The 14,536-nt window shown below is 31.6% G+C and overlaps 1 protein-coding gene and 1 long non-coding RNA gene across 2 annotated transcripts; one reads left to right on the top strand and one right to left on the bottom strand.

Annotated features, from left to right (window-relative positions):
* Positions 1-868: 868 nt before the first annotated feature.
* On the top strand, positions 869-1,340 carry LOC118761342. The gene is made up of 2 exons (XM_036499171.1): positions 869-924; positions 955-1,340. Exons 1-2 carry the CDS (start codon positions 894-896, stop codon positions 1,338-1,340), a joined length of 417 nt encoding a protein of 138 aa, XP_036355064.1. The 5' UTR covers positions 869-893.
* A 1,697-nt stretch (positions 1,341-3,037) lies between these two features.
* LOC115229324 lies at positions 3,038-4,073 on the bottom strand. Its single transcript, XR_003883319.2, has 5 exons — positions 4,023-4,073; positions 3,886-3,992; positions 3,631-3,854; positions 3,279-3,598; positions 3,038-3,212 (listed from the first exon to the last, which is right to left on the bottom strand). It is a non-coding gene; the product is annotated as an uncharacterized LOC115229324 (long non-coding RNA).
* Positions 4,074-14,536: the final 10,463 nt, after the last annotated feature.

The raw sequence follows: 14,536 nt of genomic DNA, 5'->3' as shown, positions 1-14,536 counted from the left end.
TTAGGCAATTGGCCGAGGTTGGCTGACTCATCTTATTTTTAGAAATGTGGGAATGTGCTTAATTGGAAGAGAACTTATACCAGTGCTGGTAAATTACAAGGTAATTGAGTTTAGTGCTAAATTTTTGAATAGCTTTTGCATTTTGTGACTACAAGCACCCGGAGTCTACTCTTTGTTCTCTCAGACTTCTTAATGGATATGTCATTGCGGGGAAACCCCTTTTGGTAGTCTAGATATACTCATTTAAGGTCAAAGTGAATTCTAAAAGTCGGAATCATTTGGAAGATTACATGAGGCACAAAATGCCCGGAGTCCCCATTCCCAAAGTTGAGTCGAAGCCTCCAATGAATGCAGAAATGGCTGCCGTGAAGGCAGAGTTTGACGCACTCCTCGTAGAATATGCTGGTGTACTTGCAGGAGATCCAATCGCTATTAAAAATATGAGAAAGGTAGACAAACTACTGTAAACTACTAGGACGCAAGGGAAGCAAAGGACGTGTGTTCCCTGGACAAGCATCTCGTTAACAATTGTTGTATATTTCCATTTAGGAGGACAATGACTGTGGATTGAGTTCTGCGTCTAAAAGGTCAAGGAATTCAAGGTTTTTTGTTTTTATTACTACGAACAGTGAGCTTGAGGATGAGGAAGAACAAACTCGGTTGGACAGGGAAGCCCAGGAAAAGGAAAACTCGTATATTAATGTATATATTTACCCGGTCAATCCTGATAGTGTTTGCGGAATTGGGAATCAAGAGAACGGAAGAAGAAGAAAGAATTTGAAAAGGAGGCTGAGCGGATAGAAGAGAGGAATAAGTCGAATGTATTCTAGCCATAACATTCCGTTTATAGATGAAAGATACCAAGCATAAATATGACTTTCTAATGTCTTACAATGACGATCGAGACGACGGAAAATATTACAAGTTGGATATGTATTGTGACTATTTTCAGAGGAAGTCAATTGGCAAGACTAATACATGCACGTGATCGTGAGATTGAGTGGGATAAGAGAGATAGAGAAAGGGAATTAGCTGAAGTGGAAGATATGAGGAGAAGTGTGGTTGAACGAGGAGGAAAACATGTCGAAGAACGTTTAGTACAGGTTTTCCCCAATGATCTACATTTTAAGATCGAGAAGAGAGCTTTTAAACATTTGACAGACAAAGAAGTGGAAGAGGAAATCATTTCTACAACTGAAGACGAAGAGCCTGGCGAAACTGTTGATCTAACTAACAACGAGGAAGAGGACATTGTCCAATTTACTGAAGTTTCCGAAGTTATTGAAGATAAACAAATTGGTTTTACGGCTCTAAAACTAAGTGGATTTAATTTTTTGTGATTTAAGATGCGCAAACGACAACGACGGCCCCAGTTGCCACGTGCTTTGAAGTTCCGTCGGATGCAAAGACAACTCCGGTCCTTTCAACATTTCAAGTGTTTGAAGAGGACGAAGAAGAGGAGGAGGAAGTCCCCGAAGTAAAACCAGAAGTCGTGAAACCAAAATTGGATATGACTGATCATTTCAAATACATTTCTGCTGAGGAGAAGAAGAGGATGATTCGGCAAATTATTGACAAGATACCTACTGATTCTGAATCATTGTTTTCTGTCGAAATTGACTGGACAGTGGTCGATCAGGTATTTTAAAGTTTTAATTTTCCAAGAATCTTGTCGATACTCGCATTCGTAGTTGGGTAAATAAGAAGATTATTGAGTATATCGGAGAGGAAGAACCAAGTTTGAACGACTTTATATGTGAAAAGCTTTTATCTCAGACATCTCCGACAAGTTTGGTTAAAGATATTTGGACGGTGCTTTTTTTGTGAGATATTTAATAGATTTTTGATAACGAGGCAGAAGTTTTTGTGATTAAATTGTGGAGGTTATTGGTATTTGAGACACAGTCCAAGATAGCTGGAATAAATAATAAATGATCTTGTTCTGTTTCTTATAATAATTTTCGCATAGTTGTATTGGTTTATTCAATTATATGGTTATTTAATGTTTTATTACACTTAATGAATTTCTAAATTTTTTTAATCAAAAAGTGATATATACATTTTTGAAGGAATTCGTAACAAATTGTGAAGAGAGCAATAGTTGCGTCCGGATTTCTTTTAATGCTCGAACCATTTGGACCTGTCAGTCGAGGTTGGAAACCTTCTGATTAAATATTATTTTGAAACCAGTAGTTCCAGATCAGCAAAAGTACACAAGCGCGTTTTTCTAAGATCAAATAACTATTATGGTTTAAAAAAATGTAATTGATTATCCTGGCTAATAAACATGTTTGATTTTTCTAAAACCTCAAAATGAATAAATTTTTATTTACATTGTGATTAAAATAATAAAGTAAGAATATATGATTATTTTGAATCACTTGTGTTTCTCAATAAGATTTTTTACAATTTGAATAGATTCGCTGCCAAGCAAAGAGGGATCTTTGATTATAGAGGTATCTTTGGAAAATGTTCGCAATACGCGCATTGAATCTATCAAATATGACAATTAAATACCTTCTCTAGACATTTGGAGGGAGACGTTATCGTTTAACCAGGATTCTATATCATTTATTTTCGAATTATTAGTCATTTTCTGACCTATGAATGACTTGAACATTTTCTCCATAATTAGTCCAAATAATGCATATTTTTGATTAATTAATGAACGGTCATAAATATATTTTAAATATTCAGAATATTCTCTTTTCACAATGTCAGTATTTGAAATAGATTCATCGGGAATCAATTCTTGCAGATATCTTGTATTTAAATTTATATCATTACCTCGTTTTTTCAGTTTTTGATTCGATTTCTGATTTAATTACTTCTAGTTTTGCTTCGTTTTTTAAAATTTCATTCTGGTTACAGGTTAACAAGTCTGACGCTAAACAGATAAATAGTCGACTGTACCTTCTCGTAGTATATTTGCATAGCTCTGTTTGCAGGTACTTGAATTTATTTTTGAGTCTTTGATACACAGGTAAAGTGTATGAATCCAATTCTATAAAATCTTTTCAGATTAATAGACTTTAATTTCATTACGTCTGTGTTTTTCAGATTTTAAATGAATAATATGTCTTTTCCTTTTTCGTTGATCTTCCTCTGAAAAACAAGAAACCGATGGCTAAAAATTACTAAAATAAGAAACCTTAGTAAACAACATTGGATAGCCAGGGTAATTATACTCTTGTTGTCCAATGACATGATTTCTAAATGTTAATTATAATTTATAATTTATGTGGTTAGGCACGCCCAATTGGCATTAATTTATTTACCCGTAACTATAGTTTGGCACAAAATGATTTCTCGAAAAATCTTGTTGATTTTGTGATATTTTTGAAGATGAACAATTTGGATGATTCCAAAGATTAGTAAAATCTCTTTGCGGCGTGTTTTTGTATTTTGTGTCAGACTCGACAGCCTTGTAATTTCCAAAATAATGAGGTTGTTTTGAAAAAAAATCAGTGTCGTCGAATGATGTTCTCGGAAAAAAATAATTTGGTTTCTGTATCCCGTCAATTTCGTCACATAGAGGTAGGTTAATATCTTCGTAGATAGTTGGTGTTTTAGTTTCTGTCAATTGTGATTGCTCGTCCTATCAAATAATTAAGGAATTTATATTCTAACGAATTGATTGCTCTCGTTACATGAAATTTGAACGTTAATTCGTTCACAGAAATACTTTCTCAGTTTGTTATATTCTTTGCGAAACAGAGTTGGTTTCATATTAAGAAAGTTTTGCTCAAAAATAATGCTCTAAGATGATTGTTTTAGATTAACATTTTTTCCATGATGGATGTCATTTAACTTGTCATTAAATTTACATACCAGCGGCTTTTTATTGTAGTAATCTAAAGAAATAAAGAAACATTTAAATATAACTCTGTCGGCACCATTCTCTCCAAATTGCATTATTAAGTCGAATTTTAAGGCATCCTGGAATTGAATAACCAGTAAAATTTCTCCATTTTGAAGAAATCAAGACGCCTCTTCGAATAGAAAGCAAAATACACACAAACCGATAACTACACCACAAAAAGTCAATTAGAGTGTTAAGAGGTACGTCGGGCACATGATAGGGAAAGGAAGATAAACCTCAAAATAAAAATATCAGCTATTACTGGTTGTATTTAAATTGAAGTTGACAAATGTGCTTACCATAAAGTGTCCGCTGTAGACGACCACATTTTGGCCATCATTGTATACTCCATGATTTACAACGCCAAACATATTATTTCAAATATTAATAATAGTGTATTATTAAACGACTTTTACGATTATCCAAACTATTTAGACAGTTTCAATTCAATGAAATATTATTATAAAAATATTTTAACAATAATTTTTTTTATTAATGGAATTATTAAAAAATCTAGCTATTAAGTACTGGCTCGCAGGATTGAAAGACAATTCCCGCGTAAAACAGCCATCGAGATCCTCTGAATAAGGAATATAAATTCCCTGGGATCTCTGAAGCGATGGGTACACAGACTGCCAAGTTTCTTAAAATGAGCAAGCGTCTTGGCCCCAAAAACACAGGAAATTTCGACGGCAATTGCCCAAAAGCAAAATCGATCGCAAAAATCCTCGTATTTCGTTAGTTTCGCGAATTCGGCCTTCTTGGCCGACGAACCGAGACGACAAGCCGTGGAATTCAAGGCTTCCTTGGCGAAAGAGTCGGCACAGGTGACGTCCCAAACGAGCTGCTTCCCGGATTCAAAAGCGAAAAGTGTACAGCCGTCTGGACGTTTGGCATCTTCAAGGAAAGGCCAGTCGGTTCCAGAATTGATATTTTAACTATTACAAATTTTAGCTCTTTAATTAAAAATCTAAAAAATTAATATCACGTCAAATTTAAACGTAAATTACAAGAGTTGTTCATAAACTGATAATTTCGAGTTTTATTTGTTAAGTTTTTTTAGCAACAAAACAAACTTTTTTAAGTTCAACCTTGAGAAAGATATATATCACGGAATATGTATTAATCTGAACTGTATTCATTTAAAACATTTTCAGAAAAACAATGTAGGGCAGTAAAAAGATCAACTATAAGACGATGACAATAAAAGCAATACATCTCCTATTGAATATAGTTTTAGTTGCAATAATCATTGTTTTATAATCTAAAAAGTACCCTAAAATGCGTAAATACTAATGTGTAGAACTTATCAAAATGAAAGTTATTTATTTGAAATTATAAATATATGGAGAACATAAAGATCAGTTTACATCTTGAAACAATTAAAAAGTTAATTTCTTTACAAATTCATTATGAATAAAAATCCAGTGCAGCGTGGACAGCAGACTCAAAGAGTTGAGACGTAATAGGCATGTCAAGAATATAAAAAGGGTCCTTTAAGGCAAAATCAACGTAGATCATGTACAACTTGGTCATGAGCTGTTGTATACGAAACGTTATTGGCTGAGATACGACTACAAATTTAAGACTCGTAGTAGTTTGGTAGCAGTGAACTCGAACATTTGGAGACTCAATGACTTGTATTCCGTTTCCCACGTTTTCACCAGCCAATTGACAACTTATGTGGAAAAGTGAATGCATTGTACTTGCCATTATTATTCTTTCGTTGTCAGAGAGTTTCATATTTTTAGCCTGCGAAATCTGACCATTAGACTCCGCTGTTATTGCATGATTCTGTTTTGTATAAATGTTGTTTAAACCTGATTTTTTTCTTTTTGAATTCTCTTATCGTTAGATATGTTGTCAAGTACGTTTTTTTGTGGTTTTTCGTAAAAATAGAGTAGAGATCCGTATTTATTAACAATCATGACAGAAAATATTACAGGCATACCTAGATAGATATTAATTACTCAATTATGTTTTTAATTATTATATTTCAATTGTATAAACTAAACAATTCATAATATAAAATATATTTTTATGCGGTGCTAAATGCCTAGACATGCACAACCACAAAAAGTTAAATGATTTAAAAATTTAGGCCCAAGGAAATAACATTTGAAATCAAAAACTCCATAGAAACGTCTATAGACTTGTCTATGAATAAAATTTTGATAAGATTCATTTGAATGCACGGAAAAGGTTTCTCACTACTATTGCTTTTAATCAACCACCATAGATGATCTGAATATTGACAAGCAGAAAAAATTCGTCAGAGATCTAACTCTATTGTAAGCCTTTATTGAAAATTTTCTCTGAATACTTCAAAACAGTCAAACAGACGAACCTTACGATTCCCTATGATAAGGGCAGTACTGAACCGTCGCTCCCGCAAGACACGAATCATCTCATACAAGTCTGTGATTACTTAGTTGAATGTTTTTTTTGTAGTGATCACTCAGTCTATTAGTTATCATGGGGTGAAATGATAATAAAAAGGCTTTTCACAAATCTGATACACAGATTTTAATATTGGCCGTCAATAATCAAGTATATGTAATTTCAGAAATAAAATCGTTCTCGAATAGACTATAGCAATTTTGTAGCTGACTAATTAGATCAGCGATTCTCAACCGGGGTGCCGCGAGGTCTGGTTTTAGGTGCCGCAAGATCTTTAATATTAAAATTGAAAATTATTTATAGTTGTATAATAATATTTTAAACCGTAAGAATCACACTATTGGAGAAAATTGATATTACCCGCCTGCAAAATTATTGTTAGTAAAATTCTTGGGGAGGAAGCAACCAAACAGATTAATAAGATTCCATTATCGAACAATACTATCAGTCGCCGTCTACAAGACATCTGAGAATATTGTTATCAGTTGAAGATGACCTCCGCGTATGTTTGTCGCAAATTCGTTCCCGTCTGGAATTTTGTGTGCATATAAATAAGCACAAGTGTCTCAGTTATTATAATTACTTTTGGTAATTTTTTGTTAAGTTGCTTGAATATATTAATTAAAAAAACATTTCTAATGGATATTGATTTTTTAAGTGCCAGGAGAAAAAAAACCTAGTTTTAGATACCGCGAGCACAAAAAGGTTGGGAAACGCTGAATTAGATGAATGGATTTTAGATGAATTTTAAGATTTTTCCGCATCATTTTTGCATATGTTTATTATTCAAGGAAATTCTTGATTCTCGTGCATATTCTTAAGACAATCGATATCTACAAAAACTAGAAAATAGCTGTCAGAAAATATCATAATCAATTTTAGGAAACTTCTTTGAACTTTTTAAAATTTGAATTGTATGCTAAACAAGTTTATTTTTATAAGTTAGATTAGATATTTGTGTTTACTCCTGTTCAATTTGTCTAAAAAAGATAGATCAATTAGAAAAATACGAGAGCTGAGAGTCTTAATTAGAGAACTTGCGGAAATAAGACAATTGAAAAACATATTCACGAATAAAGCTTACCCCTCCGGCCTTTGGCCGAGTCGTTTAGGACCAGTGAGATACCGTCCTCTCTTCTACATTCGATCGATGATGAATCTTATTTTTTCTATATCGGCAGCTCGCTTCGCTCACCGCGACTAGCTCCTGCGGAGGGCCTGTTTCATCAAACAACTATAAGTTTATGTAGATGTATAAAACTACCTGGTTATGTACCCTATTCTATCGCCTGTTGATAAACGATGTTTGTCGTCCGTCCTTCCTTGGCATATATGAATAAATTTTCTCTTCTGCCTACCTCGAGCATCCCACATACAGCTGTCCATGTGAAAAGCACTCACTCTCTAAAAATAACCCAACTACCTTTAATGACTGTCCCTGGGCCTTGTTTATTGTCATTGCAAACTTTTTTTTTCATTTTTTGTGGTTTATTTTTTTTTTATATTTAATTTTTTCATTTTTCCTTTGTAATTTCCTTTTTTTTCTTTTTTTTTTTTTTGTGTTTTTACTGGCGGAAATGGGGCAGGGGAGATGCGGCAGGCGGAAATGCGGCAGGCAGAGATGCGGCAGGCAAGAAAGCGACACACAAAAAAGCGACACACAAAAAGATTTAATTAATTACCTTATTAAGCAGACCGTTTTTTCTTCAGCTTCGTTTTTCCTCCTTCGGTTATCTATTTAAAAAATTATTTTTGAATAATAAAAAGTTTAGGAAAAGAGGCATACCGAAAATAAATTCTATCTTTACGAAAAACTTCTTTTCTTAAGGTCGTCTTCCCTCCTTCGGTTATCTATTGAAAAAATTATTTTTGAATAATAAAAAAATTTAGGAAAAGAGGCATACAGCAAATAAATTCTATCTTTACGAAAAAACTTAACTAAATAGCTAACATTTTTACGCAAATTCTTCTGATTGCGCTGTCAATTGGTGGTAAATTGTGTTAATGATTGTGCTAATGTGGTTTCAACTATCAAAGTGTTTTTAAAAATCTGTTAATTGCACACTCTATTCAGGTCGTGCGTCAATTGGTGGTAAATTGTGTTAATGATTGTGCTAATGTGGTTTCAACTATCAAAGTGTTTTTCAAAATCTGTTAATTGCACACTCTATTCAAGGTCGTGCGTCAATTGGTGGTAAATTGTGTTAATGATTGTGCTAATGTGGTTTCAACTATCCAAAGTGGTTTTTCAAAATCTGTTAATTGCACACTCTATTCAAGTCGTGCAATCTGTGATTGCACATTCTGTCAAAGTCAATATGATAATAGCTTTAATTTTGATTCATGGTCGATAATGATATATGCAATTAATTTTAAAGAGAAAACATAGGATGAATTGAATTTCTTTATCGCGAATAATTGGGAGTTCATCATTGTTAATATTCTCGCTGTCGTTTTCATCAAGGATATTTTTAATACGTGAGATTTTTGCCTTGAAGGTTTTAATGGACCTCATCATGAATGTCGAGGACATTCGCGTTGTTCATTTTAATCAAAATGCAGAAAATAATTTTTTGATTTTTTGGGGGAAAGGTTTTAAGGACTTCATCATGTAAGTCGAGGACATTGTAGTTGTTCATTTTAACCAAAATGCAGAAAATTTTTTTTTAATTTGAAAAGCCAATTTATTAGAATCTTCTGAAATATTTGATAACATTTTTCTTAATGTTTTTCTCATTTCATAAAGCTGAAAAATTGATAATTCCAGACGAGTTAAAAACAAAAAACGTTTCTGAATACTTTTCTATACAGCCAGCCGTCATGATTATGTTTAATGCCAAGTAACTTTCCAATTAAATTTAGAAAAATCAATTGCTATAAAAATTTACAAATTAACAAAAATTTACAATAATTTTTGAACATAACATCATCGACAAATGTAAGATTATTATAAATTGGAGAATCCAAGGCAGCAAGGGCAAAAGAAGAAGATAAAAATCGATTTAATAAAAATTACTCACACTTCCATTATTAGAAGAAATTGATTTATCCGAATACTTTAAAATTAATTAAATGAAAAATACAAGATAGTTATAAATCTTTTTCAAAAAATGCCTGCGAAAATCACTATTTCCAAATAACATTGAGACACGAATGGCTTCAAAATTCTCAAAAAATCTGCAAACGTTAAAAACATAATCAAAAGCCAGTCGATTCAGAAATTTGAATCTACATGTTTAAAGGAATAACTATACTGTGGAATGACAACACTACTCATCCAATTGTCGATATTTACCCTCCCAATAAAATACAAGTTTTCATCATTCTTTCCATGTTTCCTCTCATAATGAGACTTTGATTTTTCCTCACGACCAAAAATACTTGAGGCAAATTTTTTAAAGTCAAAAGAAGGTTTATCCAAATTTTCTACTCGATTTTGAACTTTCCAGTCATCATAAAGTATATTCTCTTCACTGGTTCAATAGGATCATCCGAAAATTCATCTGTTGTATTAACAATTGATGGATCTTTCCTGAAACTATATAAAAAATATATAACTTTGGAAATCTGTGTGCATACGAATGAAATGTGAACTGATGAATAATATCATCGTCTTTATTTTTCAAATAATAAGTGCATGTTATTTCTTTAGAATTATCAGTCAAGGTTGTGTGACATTCGACTGTTTCGTTAGCTCCGAGCACCATTTCTGATTTAGTATACTCCTCTGGGGGTTCAGAGAGAAAAGGGACATTTTCATGACTAAAATCAACGCTGGATGTTAAAATATTGTTCTCAGCCGCTTTAAATGATTCAAAATTCATCTCAGGGAAAGTGTGAAGAGCTTCAGCGCGTTTTTTACTTAATGACCGACGTTTAATTTGCCAGTTTCTCTTTTCGATATCCAAATTAACTTGTTCCATCTCTCTTTGGTATAGTTCAATCAACTCTCTCTTAATTTCTTCTGTTATTTCTCTTTCAATTAAATCTGATTGATCTGGAATATTCTTGATTTGAGTTCTTCTTCAACCCTTCTAACAACGTTATCCTCAATCTGCTGCACAAGTTCAAGACGATATGATTCTTTGAGTTCTTTAATTCTTTCATTGGAGTTTTCCAATGAGCATATCATCTCTTTTCTTCTCCTTCGTGCTTCTCTAATTCTTCGTACTATTGCGGATACTCTTTCCCTTTCCTTTCTCTTTTCATCAGCTTGACTGAAAATAAAGCATTATGAGAACCGTTTTTTAAGTAAATTATCGAATTGACTGTTCAGGTTTTCAAAAAAACGACTAGTTTCGTCTCTTAGCCTGTAACCTTCCTCTTTGGCGAAAAAATCAATTTCAAAGCTCGGGAAAATTGTTTTGCTAAAAAATTCATATTCCATTTGAAACTAAATTAAACTTTAAATATATACAGCGTTGGAAACATCTAATAAAGAAATAATCTTGACACATGTAATAATATTCTTTAAATATTTTTGAAAAATAAATTCCTTTTTGAATGATCCCTTTGACTCGATTGCGTACATCCAAAAATTACGATCAAATAATTATCCATGTAAATGCCAACCTTTTTGTGAATAAAACTGAAAATTGATGGCAGTCAAAAGAGAAGTATTTTCTGGTCTCGATATGGATCTGAGAATAGAACTACCAAATAAAAACAGAACTGACAAATATACTCTAATATGGGAGTATAAACCGTAGTCATGAACACTGAGATAAATCGTGTAAAATGGGGAGTAAAAAATACAAAATTGCAAAATTTTTCTTCCAAAAATTCAATGAACTAAAAAAACTAAAAAATTTAAAAACTGATTGGGGACTTTTCATCACAGAATCTAACGCTTCCTGGAGAAAACTTAAAAATAATTTTCAAAAACACAACCAGGAATATGGCTTAAAAAATTTTTCAAAAATAATTTTTTGAATTGGCCGAGTCGATGACACGTGACGAATAGTCAAATAAAACTTCAAAATTTCAAATTCCTTTTTAAAATTTTGGACTGTTTTTATCAGTGGAGATGGCTCAAATGTTCCCCAATCTTGAACTTCATCCTTTAAACAAGTCGCTGAAATGGTTTCCACAGCAATTGGTTTAAAGTTTGTGCTTAAACGAAACCTGTTCGCCATAATGAGTTTTTCTCCACTATTTTAAAGACCAAATTCTTAACCCAAGCAGTGCGTCCCACGACAAATGTAGTATTTTATTCTTTTTTGTTTCGGGTTTTGAAATAATCGCAATATCTTTGCTTTGATCTCTTCGGTTCCGATCTTCCATCAGAGGTTTAAAAAGGAATGAGAGTTCGTTATTTGATTGAAAATAATAAGATCTAGTGTCCGGCTGATGATTTAAAAGTAAATTAAAACCTCAAAAAATTTCCTTAAAGGCCATTCCGTCACATTCTTTTTATTTTCTTGTTTTATTAAAAGTAAAAAATAGACAACGGTAAGACATTCTGTTTTCTTGTTAGCTACCACATAATAAAATAATTTTATACTTTTTATAAAAATGTTGCTTATTTCTACCACTCTTTGATCAACATATGACAGATACGGCGTTAATCTCCTCATTATGTTTAAAATATCTTTGTCAAAAATAGAAGCAATATCGACTTGAGTTCTTTAATAAGTTATTTTTTAATTTACGCTTTATAGGTTAAAAGTTTTCTGAACAACATTTCTTTGAATTTTACATAATTCTTTTTCTTATTGTATTTATTTCGCACACAATTGTCCACCATTTTATTACACATTGAAAAAAGAAGGTTTTCTGACATTTAGAGTTTATTCTATATTAAAAATTGCTTTAAATTAACATACTTTATAAAATTGACGGCAAAATCTAATGCACTACGTAAAAACTTGTTTGTTTAAATTTCCGGAATTTTATTACTCTAAATTTACTTAAATTTTAAAATAAATTAAAACATTTGTAATATTATATAGCAAACAAATGTTATTTCAAAGAAAAGATTCTACAGACTATTTCAATGGTAAGCCCGTTACGGTTCTCATGGATGGCGTTTCAAATATTTGCCTATATTTTGTTTGAATCATTAGGATACTTTTAACAAAGTTTCCATTTAAGGTGCTACCAATAATTGCAGAAGTTGTTTTTGTGGGTAAACCAAGAAAATCCATTAGCTTGATTCTGACAGCTTGTAAGATTCTAAAAACTACTGAAGACTAGTCCCAAACGTGACCTTTGGAGTATCATTTAGGAAGATGAGCGGCCTAATAGATTAATAATTCTGAAAGACATAGCTGTAGTCCCTTGCCTATTTGAAAGATCTTTAGGCCAGCGAGAGTTTAGATGATAAATCTATTTCTAAAATACAAAAAGTAATTAAAATAGCTACGTTTCTTTATTTTTTCTGACATCAAAGTTTCTCAGAGAAGGCACACTTCAGTTCTTCCAGCTCACAAGACCCCTATAAAAAAGATGAGTGATTAGCTAACATAATAATTTCAATACTTTTAATCTGATAAATTACCTTATACATAAAAGGCCCTTCTGATTTAAAATATCGTTTTGGTACTTAAAATGTCTAACAATCATTTTTTAACATAATACGTGACAAGGCTGTTATTGTTTAATGTAAAAGATTAGATAATAGCATAATTTATTGAAAATTGTACCAATTGTGTCATATTTGTGAAGTGTTTCTACTCCAACTAATTTCAAACAATTTATTAAAGTTACACTTAGTATTTATTAAAAAACAGGGTTAGATGCTATAGCTAAGGTAAGTGGCTAAAAAGGTAGTCGAAAGCCTTAGGGTTAGCTCAACAACGCCGCACTGCGTATTGAATGCCAGAAGGTAAACTTAATTGATTGTTAAATTCGCTATTTTGGGGTAAATAAGTATGGCTTGTTATATTTTATTTGTAGTCAACTAGCAATTGTCTGTTTATCCAAGCCCCCATTAACTATAATTTCTGATTTTTCCATTAACTATAATTTCTGATTTTTCCATTAACTATAATTTCTGATTTTTCCATTAACTATAATTTCATATATCTTCATTTTCTGATTGTTGAGCATCATTCAATCACATGACACACTATTCGACATGATAATAGCAATTGAAGCATCGATTCATATTTATGGAATAATATTTAACGTAATATGATTCAAACTGTTCAATTTTTAAAATTCTTAAAAAATTAAGCCTCGTTACCTATTTAAATATCTTATAATCAATCATGCTTTCAAAATCTTAATCCTATGAAAATTTTCATACTAAGTGCTCTTAGAAAGCATTAATTAGAGAAAATTAAAAAATCCCAGAAATTCGAATATATTAGATGCTAAGTAAATTTGTCAATTTTAACGAAAAGCCATAGAGAACCAAGCAATACTCAAAATAGTTCCCCCAAAAGGAGCCAAAAATCCAATCTTATAGTATCCAGTGACTGCATAAAGATAGCAAGATCCAGAAAACAGAAAAATTCCAGCAGTAAACAAATATGAAGACTATTAAGAACTAATTATCAAAAGTACCAAATAATGATTTAATGAAAGAGAAGCGACAACAAGAATTATACTGTGTATCATGTGAATTAAATTTCCAACAGAAAATGCTTTTTTTCGTCTTGGGTCCGGACATCTCTTCTGAAAGACTAAAAGATAAACAGACTTTAATACTATGATGGTCAAATGCTGCTAATAAAACTGAAATAGATCCCAATAATGGGCCAATGGTCATCCATACTTTACCAAAGTATTCATAAAATGGCAGCTGCATCATAAAATTTAATAAGGCCAGAATTTATTTAAAATTTAACCACTAATATCAATTAAAATATTATTTGTAATTTTCCAAAAATTAAATTTTATAAATGGAAAATGAAAAAATGAAGCATAAAATAAATTTATATTTATCTTGCAAATTTAATAACTTTTTCATAAATGTGTTGGAGTATTATGAAAATTTGACTATATTTGGGAGTCTTAGAGTATTTAAGAGTTGTGACAAAATGAATCCCCAATTTCTCTAGGAGTATGTAATCTCATCTAAATTAACGTCAGATTGTGAATTCCTCTTAATCGAATTAGTAAAAAGTGATTGTGGTTTGATTAATGGTCAATTATAATGATTTGCGTTTTTGGTTAGTGAAATTATTTACTATTATTTTTTAAAGCCTAAAAAATATTTGGAAAGATTAACCCGATAATTATATAATATATAAAAATAAAATAATTTTATTATTTTCATTTATAGAATAATAAAAAAGGTTTATCTAAATCGACATATTGAAAGCGATA

Source organism: Octopus sinensis, unplaced genomic scaffold (assembly GCF_006345805.1).
Source record: "Octopus sinensis unplaced genomic scaffold, ASM634580v1 Contig12425, whole genome shotgun sequence".
In the NCBI taxonomy this organism is placed as follows: Eukaryota; Metazoa; Mollusca; class Cephalopoda; order Octopoda; family Octopodidae; genus Octopus; species Octopus sinensis.
Note: the sequence above shows the minus strand (reverse complement) of the source record. Positions and strands in the feature narration are given on the sequence as shown.